General features: G+C 34.9%; 1 protein-coding gene, 1 long non-coding RNA gene and 1 pseudogene across 8 annotated transcripts; all 3 read right to left on the bottom strand.

The window, feature by feature from the left end:
- Positions 1-4,511: 4,511 nt before the first annotated feature.
- LOC148932056 (uncharacterized) lies at positions 4,512-5,151 on the bottom strand. The gene is made up of 2 exons (XR_016135207.1): positions 4,948-5,151; positions 4,512-4,858 (listed from the first exon to the last, which is right to left on the bottom strand). It is a non-coding gene; the product is annotated as an uncharacterized LOC148932056 (long non-coding RNA).
- Positions 5,152-11,875: 6,724 nt separating this feature from the next.
- On the bottom strand, positions 11,876-14,951 carry LOC125208481 (late blight resistance protein R1-A-like; annotated as a pseudogene). Its single transcript, XR_016135433.1, has 3 exons — positions 12,396-14,951; positions 12,209-12,277; positions 11,876-12,033 (listed from the first exon to the last, which is right to left on the bottom strand). The product of XR_016135433.1 is annotated as a late blight resistance protein R1-A-like (transcript).
- A 36-nt stretch (positions 14,952-14,987) lies between these two features.
- LOC148932055 (putative sulfate transporter 4.2) lies at positions 14,988-22,289 on the bottom strand. Of its 6 annotated transcripts, none has more exons than XM_089064642.1 (11): positions 19,465-22,289; positions 19,233-19,362; positions 19,075-19,137; positions 18,561-18,631; positions 18,320-18,396; positions 17,360-17,465; positions 16,747-16,780; positions 16,367-16,418; positions 16,026-16,127; positions 15,791-15,897; positions 15,688-15,715 (listed from the first exon to the last, which is right to left on the bottom strand). In XM_089064642.1, exons 1-4 carry the CDS (start codon positions 22,197-22,199, stop codon positions 18,605-18,607), a joined length of 2,955 nt encoding a protein of 984 aa, XP_088920768.1. In that variant the 5' UTR covers positions 22,200-22,289; the 3' UTR covers positions 15,688-15,715; positions 15,791-15,897; positions 16,026-16,127; positions 16,367-16,418; positions 16,747-16,780; positions 17,360-17,465; positions 18,320-18,396; positions 18,561-18,604. The 6 variants fall into 6 exon arrangements, with proteins under 6 accessions (XP_088920772.1, XP_088920773.1, XP_088920768.1 ...); XM_089064645.1 differs by having other exon boundaries at positions 19,239-19,362; XM_089064643.1 differs by lacking the exon at positions 16,747-16,780.
- Positions 22,290-24,215: the final 1,926 nt, after the last annotated feature.

Genomic DNA, 24,215 nt, shown 5'->3' with positions numbered 1-24,215 from the left:
TGTCAAAGTGCATCGTAGACCATCTACAACCATATATAAAAATGAGTTTTGGTATAGAAAACTTAACTAATTATATATTAAACTCATGCCTATATTTGGATTTTTCTATAGATAGTGTTACTGTAAAAAAATTTGAAAGAAAAAAATAGTATAAATTTTAAATTTGATAATGGTCGGAGTAAAACTATTTTTTTAGTATGACACAGGTGCATTCAAAAATGAGTTTGAATGTAGTATGAATAGTTGGAAATGACTTTTTTAGCAGCTAAGATGACAGAAAATCAACGTCAAGTATGTCACAATGTTGACTAGATTGAGACAATCTAGTAGTATTAGTTTGGCATGAATGATTAACGTAAAAGTAGTCTAATTTGACCCAGTCTTATGGAATTCGTCATTTAGTTTTGAGCCAATAAAGTTTAAGGCCAAGTAAGATCGGAAGTTCAATTTGGCGAAAGTTATAAAAATGATATATCTAAAGCACAAATAAAGCCTCACACTCTTTATATGTCCAAATAAAAATCTAGTTCGTTGTAACTTGAAAATCAGTCAAAAAAATTATTAAGTTTAGATTATTTTCAATTATCCTATGATGATTTTTATAACGAAAATTTTATTTAATGAAAGTCGAAAAACCAAATGTAGACATCATTGTGGATGAATTAAACAATGTTGTCAATTTATAACGGAAATAACATCGATTAGTGATAAATGTGAATAATATATTATACGCAGATGACTAGAAATTTTTTCACAAGCAAATCTAAATTCTTTAGTTTTCTAGCTGACTAATTTTCAAAGTTGGAGAAGAACATATCAAAGTTCAATCATTTTCATGATTTTTCTGGCAATTGAATGTACTATTTTACATTCTCTGTCCTCCTAAATTATGTGCTGACAAAATAATTGGGATTGGATCATATATAGTTAAATGGTAAATACCAAAACCATCAGCTAAATAATGAGTAAAAATTCCATCTTGTCAAGCTAAACAATGCATCTCTGTCCCAGACATCATCCAACACAATGAAGCAATTCTTGTCATGCAATCTTTCTTTCAAACTGCATAGTCTCTTTCTTGGTCTCCTTGAGTAATTGTAATTCCACATAATTGAGCAATAATGCCTTCCAAAATTTAATCGAACGGCTGAGGTACTCTGCCCACGGTCACCCACGCGCGATATTCATACCTCCTTTGAATTTGTGGATCTTGATAGATTTGTATAGCAAGAGTTGTCTTCCTAACTCCTGCTGTTCCAACTAGCACGTGGAGACGAATCCGGTTGTGTTTTAATTTCATAAGATCGGCTTTGAGTAGTTGGAATTGGTCCGATAATCCAATCATCTTTGAGTTGGTTCCATGGAAACCAATTGACGAGGAAATAGATTCGTCTTGAGGCATATGCTCCACTTCATAAATGTACTCCTTCATATCCTTGAGCGTTTCGATCAATGAATGAACTTCGTCTTGCAGACTCTGCAAATCAATGGTGACTATCTCTGGAAGAGTTTGGAGTTGAGAAGGAATCTGTTGGATGAGAAGGGATTCCAATGAGTCTTCGAATTTCCAGATTACCTCTTTGATTCTTCCATCCAAAGCATTCACCTTCTTCCTGCTTTGGCTTGGGCTCGTCTCGTCCAATCTTTCAAGAATTTCTTGCCATGGCTGCAACTCGTTGTACACGACTTGTATGATTTCATAAGAGCCACCAATCAGGGTAAATCGCGAGCAATAGAGAATATTGTTTATTCTATACATGAGAGATTGCGTAGCACCAAAAGCCGTCATTTTCTTATACTTCCTCCGTCTCAAGATAAGCGACTCACATTCATTTTTTGGACGTTCCAAGATAAGTGAACAATTTCCTTTTATGATATTCTCTCTCTTACATTTTCTCTCTACTTTATTAACTTTATTACTTTATTCACTTTCCACTTTACTAACAAAACCTCATTTCCTTAAATCCCGTGCCGAAAAGTTTGTACTCACTTATCTTGGGACGGAGGGAGTATAAAAGTCGCAGGTTGAGTGGTGGTGGGGTGGTGACCGAGAATTAAGAAGTATTATTACTAGGCCTGTCAAAATGGATATCGGGTATTGGATACCCAATATCTGAACCCGAAAATATCGGGTAATTGGATACCCGAAACCCGAAAAATTGGGCTTCGGATCGGGTTCAGGTATTGAGAATTTTGGATTTTCGGGTATCGGATTACCCGATACCCGATCGGATATACCCGAATTATCCGATTTTCTTTTAAAAAAATCACAAAGTATAAATTTATTCTGAGGTTATATACCTTTTGACCAGTTTGGTGCTTACCTTTGCTAAATATGATAATTAGATAAATGTTTAGGCCATTTAAATATTTTTAAAACTATTTTATATATGCATATGCGCTTCAAGTTCAATTATGAAAAATTAAGCCATATCAAATTAACTTTAAGAGTTTTGATGTTTTGAGATGCCATATAGTTCTATAAACACTAATCGTGATATGATTCAATATATTTTTGCTTATATATGGCATGATTATGATTTTCAAGTTTTTTTTTATATTTGAATTAATTATAATTATAGTAAATTCATGTTCTATTTTTTAAAACAAAATATAATGTATTCGGTAATTACTATAGTACTCCATTTGCATATTTTAATAATCAAGATTCAAATAGCATCGCAACACAAAATTTGAAACAATCAAATTAAATACGTAAAATATTATCAATCCAGTCATATCATTATTGTGGGGAGTAATGAATCAATTGTTATATATTCAATTAAGTCTTACAGGAAATTATTGGCTGGAATAATTATTTAATCAATAAACAAGTCCAATGATTATAGTTAATTTTAAAAAAAAAATTAAAAATCAAAATCACAATCGGGACTGGATATCCGATTTTTCGGGATTCGATACCCGAGTCGGGTATCTGGGTACCCGAAATCAAATTCTGGTCAAGTATCAAGTATTGGATTTTAGGAATTTCGGGATCGGGTACCCGAAAATTTCGGATTGGGTATCCGCGGATACCCGATTTGACAGTCCTAATTATTACTTTATATATTAGGATGAAGGGAGTATTATTCTAACACTAACGGGGTTGGATTGTGCCTTAAATAATACCGTATCAACTAAATTCACACGTACTCATATTCACGGAGAAAAAATTCCCTAATCACGGCAATACCAAAGTGGCAATATGATGTGGTATGTCTTACTAATAAAATTTTGACAAATGGAAGCATTTAAATAAACTAATATAAGTAAACTATGATATTTTAGAATTTTTTTTGCAGGATTCCATATAATAGATGGACCATAATATATAACGCATGAGGAACTCCATCTGTTCATTAAAACACATCCATAGGTCCTTGTACTTTGATTGTTTATTTCATTAGGTCCTTATACAATTTTTTCGTTTTACTAAGTCCCTGTACTTTTATATTTGATATATTCCGATCCTTATTTAACGGCACCGTTAACTATTCCGTTATAAAATGACACATCATATATCAATTATTTAAATATATTCCACGTCATATCCTAGTTGGAAAAAACCATAAAGATAAAAAAAATGGAAACTTTATTTAAAAATTCAAATTGCATTTTCCAGATTTATATCACTGCAACCAACCTACAACTAACCTACGATTATCATTTATCAATCTTCTTCAATGATTTTTAGCCCATATAATCAAACAAAAATTTCTTCTTCTTTCTGCGTGTTGAAGACAAGCAAGAACAATGCCCCAAAAAATACACGCACAAGATAAAGTAGGTGAATTGCTAGAAGCTCAATATTTCTTTCATTTTGTTGTGCCATTTTTGGTTTCTGAAGAAGACGAGGAAGAAGCCTTGTAATTGCAGAATTCTGGCGAAGAATTGATTGCAGATTGCAATCACCAATCAGAATGCACTCAACGTGTTCGATGAAATTTCTAAATGAGATTTGGGATACTGTTCCTACTTCTAAATGAGATTGAGGGCGTCATTCTAGATTCCACTACAAAAATTTCAAATTTGTGAAAGCATTCCAATAGGTTTGATCCTTTAAACTTTTCTCTTAATATAGTTATTAACAAGTATTCCAATATGTTTGATTCAACCACTAGAATGTTTAGTTCGTTGACAAGTTCATTGATTCCAATAGGTTTGATTCAACTACTAGAATGTTTAGTTCATTGACAAGTATTAGCAATGATATAAGAAATCTACAGGCTAAACCTTCTTTTCTTCTCCCCACTTGCAACTTGAACAATTTTACTAACAAGGTATACTGCAATAATTCAATAATCTCATCAAACAACCTATAAACAATGATAACAGTTGATTTTCCTCTCATAAGAAACTAAGTGGTTATACACATGTTACATTCAAAATCTTACTCTAAAAATAGATGATGATCATGCAATTAATTCCCAAGAAATGAAAATACTCCATATAATCTGCTATCACTAGAACACTTTAAACTATCTGAAAATTCATTTATACTTTAGTAGGAATAGAAAAAAAAAGATTCATATAATTCATTAAGAAAAAATGCAATCTTACTAAGTTCAAAAGCAATATATTTTGTTTAGCAATGAGAACAATTGTCTAATCTATTATTCATAAGCTAAATTCAAGATCCACATCATTTCCTCTCCTTTGCTTGAGTTGTAAATGTAGTTATTTTGCGTTGTGCCTCAACTTGCAGTTGTCTTGTTGTCATCGATGTATTTCCTTTCCATTTTAAACCTGAAGTTGTCTGGTTCTTGCTGCCTCGAACATCTTTATTTGCATCTTCAGATGGTCGTGAATACATTGTTTCTTGATGTGTCTTCACATATTTATTAGACCTTATTCCTGGCTGATCAAAGCAATCCAACAATGTAATTATTTCGAAATATTAAGCATGAGGTAACTTAAACTGAATATAAATAGTATTATAATGCTTACATTAAGAACTGTATGACCAGTATTCTCATTGATATATAATCCATAACCAGTTGGATGATTTGTCGAACCTTTCGTCATCCTTGATTTTGTGGGTCTGCTTCTTTTACCTAGTTGGACTGAACCATTATGCCTTTTTGATGATTGCCCATCCCTCATTTCACTTCTGCTTTGAGAGAGTGACTTATTTGTTGCATATTGCTCTAGACTTGTAACATTATCTTCTCCGGGCTACATTAAAATTAACAAGAAAAGCATTGTTAAAAAACCACAATTTTATGAGAGCACTTTTTTGTAAAAAGGGGTTAGGTAAGAGTACCATATTCATCTTTTGAGGACATCTTCTAATATTATGTCCAGGCTGCTTACATATTTTGCAAGTCATGATTCTTCCTTTCCTGGATAGTTTGCCTGCCTTCTGAATCTCATTTTTATCTTTCTTTCTTTTGACTTTAGGCCTCCCTGGTAACTTCCTGTGAACCGGTGGTGCAATTTCTTCTTTACCAGTTTCAGCCCACAAGATCTTTCCTCTCACGGGTTGTATCATGAACTGATAGGCCTTCAAATATGTAGATTCCACATACCAATGAGCAATGAAATTTTCTGGCTCCAACCCTTCACTGTGCAGGACACAAACTGCATGTTGGCATGGGATACCAGTAAGTTCCCACTCTCTACATGTACAACTTGACGACTTCAAATTAACAATATGCCTGTTATCTTGGTCATATACATTAGAAACCTCATATCCTTCATCCCCATTCCAAATCATTTGCCACTTAAATGAGAACTCTTTGTTTCTTTCTAATTTTTGCATAGGTCTTGGTCCAACAGCACATATCCAAGTTGAACAAAACTTCCTTTTAGCATATAATCTTCTCATTACTTGAACTCTTATATCTTCCAACATAGAAATAATTGGCTTACACCTTGCATCTAGTATCCAACCATTGAATGTTTCAGCCATATTATTATCCACAGAATCGCACTTCGGAGTTGTCCTAAAGTATGCTTTTGAAAAGGATTCAACATTGTATCGCATAAAATCTTCCAAAATCCCATTTCCCAATAGATTCATTTCTCTTAACTTTGACTTGAAATCATTTTCAAAAGTACTCCTAGCACACTTCCAAAATGCTATCTTTCTCTCTTCACCTTTCCATTTCTTTGCCCAAGCTGCGTAGACGTGTCTAGCACACATTCTATGTTCAACTTCTGGCAAGTGCTCATTAATTGCACTGTCCAAGCCCTACAGTAGAAAAATATAGAATGAAAATTAATGTACATGTAAAAAAAGTCCAATATGAGAACATTGATTTGTTTTATACCAATATAATACACTTACTTTTTGCATGTCAGATATGATGGTTAGTTCTGCTCCATCTCCAATAGCCAAATCATACTTCAATAAATTCAAGAACCAACCCCAATTCTCTTTATTTTCAACAGATACGACTGCCCATGCAATTGGAAACATTTGATTGTTTCCATCTCGTCCAACAGCACATAAAAGTTGTCCTTTACATACACCCTTCAAAAAACAACCATCTAATCCTATTATATTCCTACATCCTTCTGTCCAACCTTTCTTACATGCAGCAAAACATACATAAAAACATCTAAAATGGTTGATATCTCCACCTTCATCTTTTGAAGCCTTGACCACACAAGTTGTACCAGGATTACTAGAATTTATTTCTTGGACATAATCATGCAATCTCTTATATTCCTCGGTATAAGATCCTAATAAATCTGCAATCACCCTCTTTCTGATATTCCGAGCTTGAGTCAAGCTAATTTTAAGCTTCAGCTCAGTTTTGCATAGATTCTTTAAGTCTCTATACTTAATAAAAGGTGTAGCCAATAATCTATCCTTCAAGAGTTTAGACAAAGACTTGCTAGTAGCCATGGGATTGGTGTTTTTCCTGTAACACTTATGGTTAGGCACATAAGTTTTCACTTCAAAGTCATTATTGTGACTGTTTTTAGATGCCAAAAATTTCCAAGGGCATTTTTCCATGCATTCAGCCCTAACTCTGACTTGATCGTTTTTAATAAAACGAATTTGTAAACCCTTCATTATAGCATACTTTGCAAGTGCATCTCGACACTCTTGAACATTTTGGAATATCATGCCACAACAAAATACTGGTATTGTTGCCATCGGATCAAAGCGTACCATTTCACTTGGTTTTCTAAGAGCATGGTCTCCACACTCTTCATCTGACTCACTATAATAGCTACAACAATCATCACTGTCATAATAAAAACTCCCGTCAGAATCATTACCATCTTCTAATCCATTATCCTCCTCTTCTTGAGCATCATCTTCTAGGCCATCATCCTCTTGGGAATCATATATAATGTCATATGCATATGCATCCAACTCATCATCACACCGAGTATTATCTTTACCATTAAATGTGTTCTTCTCCTTGAAAGATCTTATGTTTTTCCTTGACATTTGTACTTCTTCATCATCATCATCAGTCAAGAATACTATATCCTTGTTGAGATTATCAAAAGTTTGTTGTAGAAGATCATCTTCCGAGTCATTATCATCTGACAAATCAACACCTTGATTGACCTCCAAACTTCCCCCATCAATTACTTCTGTTTGCTTAGAAAGTGTGACTTGTTTAGCTAGATTCTTATGGTTGACATAAAATTCTAACTTTGCCCTGTCGCATAACTCACTGACAATGCTCAAAATGGCCTGGTCATCTTTTACTACTACAAAATTACCTTGTTTGTGATAATATAACCCATCAATTGACTCCAATTCATATTGCAGGTCTTCTTTAACATAAGATATAATCTCTGGATATGAGATCTTATCAATGTCCAAGGCATCACACACTTGAGTAACTTTTCCACCAACATAGCGACGTCTACTATCATCAACAAATCTACCCCCATGATGTATAGACAATATAAATGTTATTTCAGACATTCTGCATAAGCACAACGATGGTAAACTGTAATATTTATGACTATAAATGTGATATTTGCTGGTTTCAAATTATACATTTATGTACTAAAAAAATCTGGAATTAATGTATCTAATTTCTCTGTGTATAACATCTTCTAAGATAACAAGTATTAATAGTGTTTATGCAAAATAAATCTTAAGCCTAAAGCAGTTGTCAAATTATAAATAAACCTGGTCAAATTAACTGTGGAATAATCTTTATGAAGTGCATACTCCACAAATCAATATTGGAACTATAATTTTATTGCAAACATTCTCAGCAGGCACACAGAAGTATTTGTGTTGCTTAAATTTACATATTCTCAACCAAATTTCATTGTATGCATAGTGCTGAAGAATAAAAAATCAAGGACTACTTTAGATGACGTACCTGGAAATCTCTGCGCCCACGATGATAGCAATTTCAAAGCTTATTGAATATTGGGAACAAGAACTTTCATAGGAGAAATACTTATGACGGCTATTAAGGAATTTATTTAAAGGAGGCTCACGTAGGGTAGGGTATAATATGTTTAATTATCAAATGCGGATTTCATTAAATAAGATATGATGTGGAGTTTATTTTAATAATAATTGGTGAAGTTGAATACATAAGATATGATGTGGAGTTTATTTTAATAATAATTGATGAAGTGGAATATATTTAACGGCTAAGCTAACGGATTGAATATAATCAGTTAAAAATGATCTATTGATATCAAATATAAAAGTACAAGGACTTAGTAAAACGAAAAAATTGTATAAGGACCTAGTGAAATAAACAATCAAAGTACAAGGACCTATGGATGTGTTTTGCCTTATTTTAAATTTAATTGTGACAGCATATATACGCATATATTTACATAGAGTCAGTCATGCAGTCTTAATAATTTTAATTGTTTTTTACAATTTTGAATATAATGACTATTTCCTACAACAATCATCTATTGTATATTTTATGAAGTTTTGACATGTTACATTGAGTATGATTTAAATTAATGAAATTTAGATCATCTTTATTATTATTAACCTTTTTACTATATTTTAACATAACAAATATTCATTTATATGGTTAATGTTCAATACTAAAATACAAAGAATTGCATTATATAATTATTTTTATAGACGATTTAATTTTTAGCATTCAATGCTAATAAAATTTAATTATTGTTTTTTATTTGTGTAGATTTTTGTATATATGTATATATACAAACCCAAAAAATTTCATCAAATCTTAAATATCTTAAATGGGGTGCAATATTATTTGAACACTCACTCGACGTTTGACGATTATTCATTTTATTATCAACTGCGTGTGTATATATCTATATATTTTATGAATATATATATATATATATATATATATATATATATATATATATATGATTGTCCAAATTGGCCTAGTTTCCATAATTTACAATAATACCTTTTTCTATAGAGAAATTTAATGTATTTCCATAATTTATGCATCTAGTTGGAAGTGAGACTTTATATGTTTCCACATGTCAAAATTTCATTAGTAAGACATACTACATCACTTTGCCACTTTGGTATGGCATGACTAGGGAATTTTTTCTCCATACTGACGGGGTCGGATCCCCTGACGTGAAGGAAAAACACAGCACACCATGTTGTGTCAATTCGCACAATTTAATTTTTATTGACTTTTTGTATGTGCTCAATTATATAATTTGACTTTTTTTTGTGCAGACTTTAATTCTTATTGACGATTCACCACACTCATTCAAATAACGCGTGATAATATAATTGGAGAGTAGTATCCACGAAAGAAATTGCTTTCATTAGTGTTAAACGTGAATAAGAAAAGTAAGGTAGAATTAGTATCTATTATGGGTCAAAGTAGAATGACAATTATGACGATAATGTCGATCAACTAATATTTCCATTTTACAGAGTTACATCCTCACCTATCCTTAAAAATAAGATTTTCTAAAATGATAGTACGAATTTTGATACAAAATTTATAATATTGGAGAAATAAATTCGAAAAAATCGGCGTGGGATAACATGTGCAAATAGCCCTAAATTATTTTTAACTACACAAAACACCTATATGTGGATTTGCTGATTCATGGATGACGAAAGCAAGTGAGCAATATGTGGATTAGCTGATTCATGGATGACGAAAGCAAGTGAGCACCATTAAAGTGAAGCAATGAGAGAAAAAATAGCACTGTAAATATTAAGATAGGCTTAACTTAATCCAATATTGATAAGCAAATACAACTGCAGAAAGTGAACAGTTTGAAAACTTGGGGATGGCCTTGAAACTATTAAAGGCAATCGACCTTTGGTGAATTTCTGAATCAAATAATGGAAAAAACTTAGGTGCAGTAAGCATTATAGAAAATGTCAATTGAGTATTCATAATAAGCACAGTAGTATAGCTAATTTTAACATCGAAGAACTAGCATATATAATTAAGAAAATTACGAAATAGGAAAAAAATTAAAGATGTCTTCTCATGTAGAAAAAGATCATCTTGTTGCCTTAGTAAATGTGGATTCTTCATAGATATCTAAAATGCTCCAAACTACATATTCAAGTATGTGATTTATGCACACTGTAATGCCAGTAACGATTTTTATGTCAAGGCAAGGAATTGTAGCAACAAGTGCCAAATGAGCATGAAATTGGAAATTTCATTAGCAGCAAAGTAAGGCTAGGGCCAATGGAAACATACCTCTTGATTGGAATCCAATTCATAATTTTTCTTTGCTGCAAGTGCTTCAGCAATTCCCAAAGACTCCTATCATTTCTCATACCAAAGTAGCGACACCGTTGTAATACCACTTATTGGATTTATTAAACGAATAAGTGGTGTCACATTTTGATACGCTCTCCTTTCTTTTTAAGAATCCGTCTTTCCACTTTATACTTTTTTTTTGAAACATAATAACAAACAAACACTGTTGTTACATAATTAGCAACCTGCTACAACAAGGATCTATCAACTATACATATATGTAAATCCTCAACCAAATATGCCGCATGCACACCACTTTAACTTTCTCGACAAAAAAGATAGTAACTTGACACGCGCAGCTAATAGTCTAACCTCATATTTATTTAAATGCCCAAGTAATGATTTCAAACAAATCCAACCGGTAACAATATTAAATCCATACATAATCCACTCAAGTTATAATCCTCAAAAGAATTCAACACAAAGTTACAATTCTTCAATTTAAGTGACAACCCAATAATACACCATTCATGATTGATTTATTTGAAATCAAACCAAAATACGAATAAATAACTGTAAAAGTTCTTGAATTTGTTGAGAAAATTCATACTTTGAATAACATGTGCATCACTCTGTAGCAGCAAAATGCGAATAAATCACAGTAACAGTACTCCTGCAAATCAAGAGTGGATTTCAGCTACAAAGAATCATGATATCTTTTAATTAACTATACAAGTTAAAAAAAATAGCCCAATGAACTCACATGTTCCTTGACATTGGCGCTCGTCTCTGTATCCTCATGATCATTCATATATTCGTTATCATTTTCCTTATCAACACCCTCGCCTACATCCTCAACATTAATTCCAAATTTTCAGTAAAATATTTCAAAGGTAATCTTTACACAAAGCTACTAACTCTCTTAATTGCTCTTCATTATTCATACACACCCTTCATTCAATGTCAATACCTATTATTGGTAGTAAACTGGAAAACATATATTTTAATAGTATAAAATTGATAAAGTAAAAAAGAAAAAAAAAATACGGTTGTAAAAGTTTTGCTAGTCGAATATACATAAATAGGAGAGACATAAAATGTGGCTAGTCATGTTACGAAAAATGTAATGGTTAATTTTTTTGGGGAGACTAATATGAAGAGAAAAAAAACACGACTATTGGTTGTGGGCGGAGGGTATGTAGTTATGTACTATGTATAATACCTTCGACATACTCTCCTCTAATAGCAAGTTCTTCATCGTAATTTCCTTCCTGTGTACCCTCATAATCGGACACATATTCTTCACCATCTTTCTATTCCTCAGTATCCTCATGATCAGATGTATATCCCTCATGAACACTCTTTCTCAGTAGCCCCATTAATGGACGGTATTGATCATCATCACTCTGGCCTATGTTAGAAAAGGAACAAGATATCAGAATCAAGTCCTCCATCAAGTCCTAAATTAGAGTGATTTTATATTCTAGAATAGAGTGATTTATTCACTATGCAAGTCTTGCAATATGTACAATATGTCGAATACTCTATTTAAGGAGGCATACACCAAGAGAATAACAAGCAATTACCGTGAATTACAATCGCTCTACTCTTCCCTACTTTTCTTGAGCTAATAATGCCTTACACCAAATCCATACCTGAAAGGATACATAAATATTTGGAAGTTATATCAACCTAAAACACTTATTATTACTTATTATTGTATTAAGACTAAGACATGATTTGATTTAGAGTTGGAGTTGGAGGAGGACTAACCTTTTAAATTTGATTGTCGTCGGTTTCTCATCAAAAGAAGAAGTGGAAGTAACATGAAGCGTAGAACTTGCACCTGGTTGATATTGGCTGGCCCAATTCAAAGCTAAAGGATTGCAGTCCTCTAATTCAACCTCTATATTACGATGGGTATGAAGAGAAGGTATGCGGATATTCTGAAGTTTGTAGCAATGTTTCAAGCTTAAGTACGTAAGCTCAGAGAAGACTCCATATCTTGATTCCCATTGCACCAAATCACTTTCTTCAATTAGAAGAAACTCTAGATGCGGAAAACGATAATCTTCTATATTCCAATGTGAACCTTGAAAGTCACTGGGAAACTTCAATGCCCCATCAGTCACTGGGAAAACACGACCCTTCTTGATAACTGGATTTATGATACTGAGTTTGAGAGTCTCTAAGCTTTCATGTGTGGAAATGCAATCGAAGCAACTCAAGAGATCGTTATGATCCTCATAAGGCGTGACCTCAATCTGTATTCCTAATTTCTTTATGTTAGGAATTCTTTGGGAGAGTGTGGAGATAGTGCAAATACTAGCATTCACCCCTACTAGAGTTGACAGCTTTTCCAATGAAACAACCTGAGATGGAGCTACAAGGCTTTTTCCCAATATCTCGATATGCTCTAACTCTTTCATGTCCCATATTTCCATCGGTACATATGATGGAGCTCCACAACGTCTAATTTTCATATGTGAATGGATAATCAAGACTCGAAGGTTGGAAAGTTTAGATATGGTTGAAGGTACTTCTCCATTGCAAGTTAGAGCAAGGTACTTTAGTTGGACTAGGCTCAAAATTTCAATTGGGAAAGTATAGAAACGTTGGGTAAGAGCATCTATTTCCCTTAGCAACATGAAACCGACATCTATAGGAATTGGATATCGGTGGTAAGGACCATAGAAAAGGAGAGACCGTGCAAAGGATGCACAGTTTAATCTCACCGAGTCACGAAAATCTTTGATGCCAAATAAAATGTTGTTTTCGACACATAAGCCTCGCTGACCTTTTAGAATTTCTCCGGAGGCATCATTCAGCATATTCAAGACATGATAAAACTTGTTTTTACTAGCTTCTCTTCTACACACATGCTGCCACGAAGAGTGAAGTCGACAAGTTTTATACGTTAAAACATAGCGAGAAGTTTTATCCACACCCCTGATGCTGCATAAAAGAAGACTGTAGTTGAAAGCAAGCTCTCTCAAACATGTATTTCCCCACTGATGCCTATGTATCTCGACCTCTTCAGTGGTGAGCATAGTGATGATCTTGGAAGGGGGAGTGTCATAATCACGATTCACGAGGGAACACTCCCAAAAACAAAAAAGGGATTTTAAGATTTTGAGGCAAGTAGTCGTAGTTTGGGAAAAGTACCTTTGATATTTCATCATATGCATCTGTGAAGACTGGATTTCTTCTTTCTGCTACTTCATTCCAGTAGGTTGGGTCTCTGTTCTTGTCGGATGACGAAATCATATTAGCAACAGTGATGATCAAGAGAGGGAGACCTTCACAATGCTTGGCGATTTTGACAGCAGCTTTGCGAAGGTGAGGAGGGCAAATCTCATCACCAAACACCTTGTCACATAGTAGTTCCATGCTTTCTTCTTCATTCAAAAACCGCACCTCATACCCTTCAGTATGACCATAATCATTACTCAATTTTGTACATCGGCTGGTAACCAAGACTTGAATACATCCATGTCGGATGTCTTCATAGAAAAATTTCAAGCTGAACAATGCATCTCTGTCCCAGACATCATCGAACACAATGAGGCAATTCTTGTCGCGCAACATTTCTTTCAAACTGCAGTAGTCTATTTCTTGGTCTCCTTCAGTGATTCCAATTCCACACAGTTGAGCAAGAATGCCTTCAGAAATTAGACTGGTCGGCTGAGGTGTTCGGCCTACAGTCACCCACGCGTGACACTCAAAGTTGCTATGAATTTGTGGATCTTGATAGATTTGCATAGCAAGAGTTGTCTTCCCAACTCCTGTTGTTCCAACTAGCGCGTGGAGATGAATCCGGCTGTGTTTTAATTTCATAAGATCGGTTTTGAGTAGTTGGAATTGGTCGGATAATCCAATCATCTTAGAATTTGTTCCATGGAAACCAATTGAGGAGGAAATAGGTTCGTCTTGAGGCATATTCTCCACTTCATAAATGTACTCCTTCTTCATAACCTTGAGCTTCTGGATCAATGAATGAGCTTCGTCTTGCAGACTCTGCAGATCAATGGGGACTGTCTCTGGAAGAGTTTGGAGTTGAGAAGGAATCTGTTGAGTGAGAAGGGATTCCAATGAGTCTTCGAATTTCCAGACTGCCTCTTTGATTCTTCCATCCAAAGCATTCACCTACTTCCTGCTCCGGCTTGGGCTCGTCTTGTCCAATCTTTCCAGAATTTTGCGCCAAAGGTGCAACTCCTTGATCAGGACTTGTATGATTCGTTGAGAGCCACCGCCAAGATCATAACGAGAACAATGGAGAATATCGTTTAATGTAATCACAAGAGATAGCATAGCACCATAAGCCGTCATTTCTCTGATATGAAAGTTGTTGGAGTGATGGTGGTGGCCAAAGTTTATGTGAGTTATGATTTCAATAAAAAAATCACCAAAAAATAATATGTCCAAATAGCACTACTATAAGTATAATATTGTTCTTAGATACCTAAAAAGTGACATTACTTCTATAATTAATCGAATCACTTGCTCAATTACTGGTGTCGTTGCCTGACGATGAGACAGGGCAGCTTCTTCTGAGCTCTGCTTCAGTAGCAGGTTGAAGAAGCTGGATTTCTTCTCCAGAAAGGGGACAGACTTGTAGAAGAATTGGTCAAGCTTTGCACGTTCTGTACACAGACTTGGACGGCATCGTGCACACGGACGAAGAACCATTCTCGGCCTTTTAGATCGACTACCTCAGCTTTTGTCAGTGTCAGCAGAACGTCTCGGTTTTTGGATTGGAAATGGCTATCTGAAAAGCACAAGAAAAGGATTTGGTAGACGGATGGATCTCAACAATCGTGATAAGATATACGCTAACTTAGATTATTTTCTTACCTGGATGTTACGCGATCTGTATTCGTGGTACAAGTCTTTTAGAGCTTGAACAGCACTCGAGTCTATGTAAGTCACAGCTGAAATGAAAGACCAATAGCAAATGTCAACATCTCAGATGCATGATTTGTTTTCAGCTTCACGATCAAGTATAAACGAGAAAGAAGTTGGAGATCGACTCACGAGCCATCTCAGGGCCACGCCTTATAGGTCCATCGACTACGATCTCATATTCCCGGAGTCTAGAGAAAGAAAATAGGACAGCGCGGTTATAAAAGAACCAAACACATGATTAAATAAAGAAGCTATCGCATCACCTGTCTTTGATGTAGCTTATATTGGCAAAACAGATTGAAGCATCAACGCGAACAATTACAATTCCGTTGTATGTATAAGCTTCAGGATAATAAACGGCACAAGACAGCTGCAAAAGAAATCATGTTTGGGTCTCATGAATTGCACCAATTAACATGATCCAAACCAAAGTTTACAGAACTAAGAGCCAATCGGTTATCGGTCAGACAAACAGGAAACATGGAAAAGGTGACCTACTTCAACGTCAACGACAGTTTATAGTGAATCGGCTGAGCTTAGGATTAACCAATATGGTGTATTAACTGATTCATGGATGACAAAAGCCAGAGAAACACCAACCTGAGCACCGATACAGTGAAGCAATGAGAAAAAATAGCACACTGCAAATATTGAGAAGAAAAAGACATGTGCAGAATTGACAGATTCTAATAGAATACAATTATCGATCACATAAACGCATGTTGGGACGTAAGAAAAGTTTCCACAGATAAACAAGAAACGCAGAAAATGTGATCCACTTCAACGTCAACGAAAACTTATAGTGGATCTGCTGAGCTAAAAATTAGACAAAGACTTACCAATATGTGGATTAGCTGATTCATGAATGACAAAAGCAAGTGAAACACCAACCTGAGCACCAATAAGCAATGAGAGAAAAATAGCACTGTAAATATTAAGATAGGCTTTATCCAAAATACAGGTAGCAATAGTTTGAAAACTTGGGAATGACCACTGATTTTGCAGAATTTCTAAATCAAATAAGGAAAAAGACCTAGATGCAGTAAGCATTGTAGAAAATGTGGATTGAGTATTCATAAGCATAGATTGTATAGCTGATTTTAACATCGGAGATGGGAAATAAAAATAAAGATGAAAACTAGCAAACATAGCAGACGAACCAAAAGTTACATTACAGTTCATTTTATTCCTACATATCATTAATATGCTCTATACTTACCTTAAAAGTAATGGTGAAACACCAACCTGAGCACCTATAAGCAATGAGAAAAAAAAAACATCTTTGTAAATATTAAGAATTTGACAGATAACTGTAAATGCATGTTGGAACCTAAAATATAGGTAAATAGTTTGAAAACATGGGAATGGCCTTGAAACTATTAAAGGCAATCGGCTTTGGTGAATTTCTAAATCAAATTATGAAAAAACTCAGGTGCAGCAAGCATTATAGAATATGTTAATAGATTATTCATGAGCATAGAATAGCTAATTTTAATACCGAAAATAGGAAAAAAATTATTTCTAAAATATCATCAACATGATCTATACTTTTTCAAAGAAGGACGCCAATCTCTGTGTTCCAAACACCATACATATCTAAAATATTCCAAACTACATATTCTTTTTATGTAGTTTAAGCACTCTGCCATATCAACACTGCTTAATGTCAGATAAGATTTTCTTTTGTCATGGAAAGGAATCGTAGCAACAAGTGCCGATGGAAGTCCAAAGCAAAATGAGTATGAATATTAAGCATAGTTTCAACTCAAGAACAAGTAAGCACTTCAAAAAACAGCAGTACTAAAGGAGAAGAACAATGTCTTGAAATTAACCTGTGGTATGTATGCAAACAATGGAGTCAGGAATTGAAGCGCACATCCCATAACTACGCCAGATAAGCTCCATTTTCATGATTCACAGCTGAACTTGAAAATGATCCTGCACCACATATAATTGAGGAAAATATATTTCAGGAACCTATACCAATTGTTTAGATAACAGAATAAAGAAATCGAAAAGAAAGAACCAACAATGTTTGCCACACCAAGACCAAATAACTGTGCAAGATAAACAGTAAGTATATCACAAATGGATACATGAAAATGCAATAATGCATGTCCGTGCTTTAGTAATTCCCGCAGACTCATATGCATCAGAATCTGTATGCTCAATATCTCATTCTGAAAGAGTACATACTTCCCAATAACACGAGAGAGTTAATGGTGCAAACGAAAAATATCGTAGCAAGACAGTCATGATTAACACTTCTCTTAGTCATTAATGAGAACTGTTGTAGAAATAAAATGTCATTGGGATGGAAAATTCTGATAAGCCCTGTGGTATTTCACCACTTCCAATCTGGAGGCTCAAATAACTTATACTTTCGCAACCAAAAGGTAAATACCAACCACCAGCTAAATCATTTCCTCATGAAATTATTTAAATGCTTAAATTAATGTTAATAATCCAACCTTTAATTTATTTTATTACTCGAGTAATGTTTTCATCATATCCAACACATAACAATATTGAATCCATACACAATATAGTCAAGTTATAACCAAATAATACAACATCCATGATTCATTTATTGGAAATCAATCTAAAATACCAAGAAATCAGAGCAAAATCTTGAATTTATTGAGGAAATTCATGCTTTGATTAACACGTGTATCACTTTGTATCAGCAAATTCAAAGCCTCAAAGAGTTCTGCAAATCAAAAGTGGATTGCATCACTTCTATTTTCACTTCAACTGCTAAGAATCACATACTCCTCGATGTTGGCACTCACCTCTGTATCCTCATGACCATACGAATATTCGTCATTATTCTTTTCCTCATTCTCATTTTCCTCATCAGCTCCCTCACCTATATCCTCATTATTAGTGCTGATTTTCAGTAAAACTTACAAATAATCATTATGCAAAGCTACTACTCTCTTTTCTTGCTCCTCATCGTTCACATATTCCTTGCATCTACTACCAAAATAGAAAAATAAGACATTGATTGTGGATAAAGAAAGTATATAATACCTTCATCATTCCATGTATCCTTGTGATCATATGTATATTCACCGTCATTCTCTTCCTCTAAATCCACATATCTGAAAGTTGCCGGTAATTATATGTTAATATATTAATATGGATTTAATCAGATTATACAGTTAGAGATAAATACCGTAACATTATCAAAGAAATTCCCCATAACTCAATGCACATTCTCATTTTTAAATAATCCCCTGAGAGCACATAAACAGAGCATATATATTCACTTATCCACAAACACTATTTTAATCCCTAGATGAGCTATCACCCCTACCAAACATGCCATAACCTTGTATTTAATCCAACCCATAACAATATAGAATACATACATAATCCACTCAAGTTATAATCCTAAAAAGAATCCGACACAAGTTATAATTATTAATTCAAGTGACAGTCCAATAAATAATACTACACCATTCATGATTCATTAATTGCAAATCAAACCCAATCACGAAGAAATCAATGCAAAAGTTCTTGAATTTGTTGAGAAAAATCATACTTTGAATAACATGTGCATCACTCCGTAGCAGCAAAATACGAAGAAATCACTGCAAAAGTTCTTCTGCAAATCAGAAGTGGATTACATCACTTTCAACTACAAAGAATCATATCTTTTACTTAACTAATACAAGTTAAGAAAATAACCCATGAACTCACATGCACCTTGATGTTGGCGCTCGCCTCTGTATCCTCATGATCATACGTATATTCTTCCTCATTCTCTTCCTCATTCTCTTCATTATCATCCGTATATTCGTCAAAAATGCTCTCGTGTACAGATCCATGCCTGAAAATAGATACATAAATATTTGTAAGTTATATCAACTTAAAACACTTAATTTCATATTTATATAATAAGACTAAGACATGATTTGATTGGAGGACTAACCTTTCGAATTTGATAGTTGTCGGTTTCTCATCTAAAGAAGAAGTGGAAGTAACACGAAGCGTAGCACCAGAACGTAGTTGCAATTGGCGGGCCCACGTCAAAACTAAAGGACTGCAGTCCTCTAATTCAACCTCTAGGGTATATTTAAAAAGAAAAGGTATGTGGATATTTTCAAGTCTGTAGCAATGTTTCATGCTTAGGTTTCTAAGCTCGGGGAAGCTTTTGTATCTTGATCTCATTTGCACCAAATCACTTTCTTCAATTAGAAGAAACTTAAGACGCAGAAAACAATGATCTTTTATATTCAAATGTGAACCCTGAAAGGCGTAGGATCGCAATTTGAGAGCTTCAAGATTTGGCAAAGAAGCAATGTCATTCATGTATTCCCATGGAAAACCCATACCACTCAAATGCAACTTCTTCAAATTACATGGCAACTTCAATGACCTTACTGGGAAAACACGACCCTTCTTGATGACTGGATTTGTGATACTGAGTTTGAGAGTCTCTAAGCTTTCAAGTGTTGAAATGCAATCGAAGCAACTCAAAAGATCGTTATGATCCTCATAAGGCGTGACCTCAATCTGTATTCCTAACTTCTTTATGTTAGGAATTCTTTGGGAGAGATTGAAGATAGTACAAATACTAGCATTCACCCCTACCAGAGTTGTGAGCTTTTCCAACGAAACAACATGAGATGGAGCTACAAGGTTTTTTCCCAATATCTCAATATGCTCTAACTCTTGCATGCCCCACACCTGTATTGGTACATATGACGGAGCTCCACGGAGTCTAATTTTCAGATGTGGATGTATAATCAAGACTCGAAGGTTGAAAAGTTTAGCTATGGTTAAAGGGATTTCTCCATTGCAAGTTAGAGCAAGGTACTTTAGTTGGACTAGATACAGAATTTCTATTGGGAAAGTATAGAAACGTTGTGTAAGAGCATCTATTTCCCTTAGCAACATGAAACCGACATCTATATGGGTTGGATATTGGTGGTAAGGGCCATACAAAAGGAGAGAACGTGCAAAGGACGCACAGTTTAGTCTCACCGAGTCACGAAATTCTTTAATGCCAAATAAAATGTTATTTTCGAGACATAAGCCGCGCTGACCTTTTAGAACTTGTTCTTCGGCATCATTCAGCTTATTCAAGACCTGATAAAACTTGTTCTTACTGGCTTCTTCTCTACACACGTGCCGCCATGAAGAATGAAGCCAGCAAGTTTTAAACTCTGTAATTAGAGTCAACCACTGGTTTTGAGCTTTATCAACGCTCTTCAAGATGTGTAAAACAAGGCGGTAGTCGTCAACTAGCTTTTTCAAATATGTACTTCCCAATTCATGCAAGGAAAGCAACCCCTCAGCCATGAGCATAACGATGATCTTGGAAGGGGGAGTGTCATAATCTCGAGGGAAAACTCCCATAAATAGAAAAATCATTTTAAGATAATGAGCTAAGTAGTCGTAACTTGGGAAAAGTACCTTTGATATTTCATTATATGCATCCCTGAAGACTGAATTTCTCAATTCTGCTATATCATTCCAGTAGACCGGGTCTCTGTTATGCTCAGATATTGAAATGATGGCAGCAACAGTGACGATCAAGAGAGGGAGACCTTCACAATGCTTGGCAATTTTTTCAGCAGCTTTGTGAAGGTGAGGAGGGCAAATCTCATCACCAAACACCTTATGGCATAGTAGCTCCATGCTTTCTTCTTCATTCAAAAACCGCACATCATACCCTTCACTATAATTATAATCATTATTCAATTTTCTATGTCGTCCGGTAACCAACACATGAATACATCCATTTTGCATGTATTCGAAAAATTCCATTTCTTTCTCCCATTCATTTTGGATGTGTTCGGAAAAACCCAGTCTACTTAATGTATCTTTTGCCCATTCGTGTTGGATGTGTTCGAAAAATTTCATTCTACTCAATGTATCTGCCTCCCAGATATCATCCAGCACAATGAGACAATTCTTTCCATCCAATCTTTCTCTCAACACAATGCTGTCTATCTCTTGGTCTCCTTGAGTAACTCCACACAATTGAGCAAGAATGCCTTGCAAAATTTGACTGAACGGCTGAGGTACTCGGCCTATGGTCACCCACGCCCGACACTTATACTTGCTTTGAATTTCTGGATCTTGATAAATCTGCATAGCAAAAGTTGTCTTCCCAACGCCTGCCGTTCCAATTAGCCGGTTGAAACAAAACCGGAAGCGATATTCCAAAAGAAAGCTTTTGAATTGTTGGAATTGGTCGGATAATCCAATCATCTTTGAGTTGGGTCCATGCAAACCTATTGATGAGGAGATAGGTTCGTCTTGAGGCATATTCTCCACTTCATAAGTGTACTCCTTCTTCATATCCTTGAGCGTTTCGAACAATGAAAGAACTTCGTTTTGAAGACTCTGCAGATCAATGGGGACTATCTCTGGAAGAGTTTGGAGTTGAGAAGGAATCTGTTGAATGAGAAGGGATTCCAATGAGTCTTCGAATTTCCAAATTACCTCTCTGATTCTTCCATCCAAAGCATTCACCTTCTTCCTGCTCTGGCTTGGCCTCGTCTCATCCAATCTTTCCAGAATTTTGTACCAAGCATGCAACTCCTTGTACACGCCATCTAAGATTTGTTGAGAGCGATCAACAAGGCTGAGATGAGAACAATCGAGAATATTGTTTATTGTATTCCTAAGAGATTCCATAGCACCATAAGCCGTCATCTCTCTGCAATGAAAGTTGGTGGTGGTGGTGGAGTGGTGGTTGAAGGAATAAGTTGGAAATTTCAGTGAAGGGCAACAGTTTTGTGTGTGACAGTGTGAGATCAAAGAAGTGATGTGAGAGGAGTGGAAATAATGGGATATGTTATTATAATTATCACTCCAACTTGGCCCATGGAATATCTTAATATAATTGTCAGTCCAATTTGTCCTTTGAATATGTTACTATTGTCACTCTAATCTGCCCAGCCAACTGTCAATATCGAATATGTTACTCCCTCCTTTTCAGATAATTCGTCCCAGTTTTCCATTTTGGTCCGTCTCATATAATTTATCCCACTTCACTTTTACCATTTTTGGTAGTGGACCACATATTCCACTAACTCATTCTTACTCACATTTTATTATAAAACTAATATATAAAGGTAGGACCCACATTCCACTTACTTTTTCAACTCACTTTTCATTACAATTCTTAAAACCCATGCCCGGTCAAAGTAACCCGAATTATCTGGGACGGAGGGAGTAGTAGTTAATTTGGCCCAAGTAATCAACCATTAAATACGTTACTAGTATTATAATTGTCACTCTAATGGCCAGCCAAATGTCAATATCATACTCCCTCCGTCCCGGCTAAGATGACACATTGCTTGGCCGGCACGGGGTTTTAGAAGTTATTGGTTAAATTGTTTAATTGGAGAGAGAAGGTGAGTGTAAGTATTAAAGTAGAGAAATAAAGAAAGATGAATATTTTAATAGGAGTGAAAAAAGTGGTTGAGTGTATTAATTGGATAGAGAAAGTTACAAAAAAGGAAATGTGTCATATTATTTGGGACAAACTAAAAAGGAAAACGTGTCATATTAAGCGGGACGAAGGGAGTATATGTTAGTCAATTTGGCCCACCGCCCAAGTAATTAGTTGTGGTAGACTGGTAGGTGAAATAATGACCGAAGTTTAAAATTGTTCTTGTATATATAGATTTATCTAAGAAACTAATTTGGTTTATACATTTCTTGTAGTATATATTCTCTTTTCTCGCATCAAATCATTTTGGATTTAGTTTTTAAGGCTAAATTCACACTATTCTTTTTTTTGTTTTGTTTTTCTATTTTTTTTTTTACGGATTGAGCAGTAAATACTCGTGGGTGAATCAAAGCGCACTCTTACCTAACCATTTTATGAAAAGCTCGACAAATTTACTTCCCCCAAGAATAGTGGATTCATGAATCAATGTAAGATATTAGTAAAAAAAATATTTTTGTCATACCAAAACTGGGTCCCCACCGGCCACCAGGCACCAAGGCCTCATATACTCCATTAGTTAAATATTAATTATTACTTAGTTTTCTATTAATTTATACAAATTTAATCATCGTAGCTAGAGTTTAGTAATTCATGTAAATGTTGTAATTAAGAATGTCAATTAAACTCGAAATTCAAAAAGTTACCCAAATAACCGATAATTTCATAGGATTAGGATTTAACACTTTTATCCCAAAAAAGTCACAAACTAAATAACCCCAAACCGAATATACTATAACCCAATGCACATAGAAACCAAGCAAAATCAATCCAGCTCGATAATTCAGAGCGGGTCGGTTTTGAGAAGACTGTGTCCAAAGATTTAATTTTGATTAATGGATTTTTGGTTTGGGCCGATAAGGTTAAGTTATCGAAATTTAATGGCCCAGTGGCGACAGACATCAAGATATTAGTCTGCTTTTTGTTACTAGTACTATTTTCTTATACTCCTTCCGTTTCTTCATAGTTGAGGCGAAACTTTTCGGCACGGAGTTTTAAAGCATCTCCAACAGCGGACGTCACGGAAGTCCGACCGGACGTCCGCCGTAGTGAAGAAAAGGGTAGGACACGGACGTCCCGTGAGGACGTCGGATGGGCTCGGATATCCGACCGACGGGCGGGCGGACGTCCGCCATTGTGGCGTGGGTCAGACGTCCGACTAAAAATTATTTTTTTTTTAAAAAACCTCTATAAATACGGCTCGTTGAAATTTTAAT

This window comes from Salvia hispanica, chromosome 2 (genome assembly GCF_029641045.1).
Source record: "Salvia hispanica isolate PSC_SH4W2 chromosome 2, Shi_PSC_v1, whole genome shotgun sequence".
NCBI lineage: Eukaryota > Viridiplantae > Streptophyta > Magnoliopsida > Lamiales > Lamiaceae > Salvia > Salvia hispanica.
This window is presented reverse-complemented; position numbering and strand designations above follow the sequence as displayed.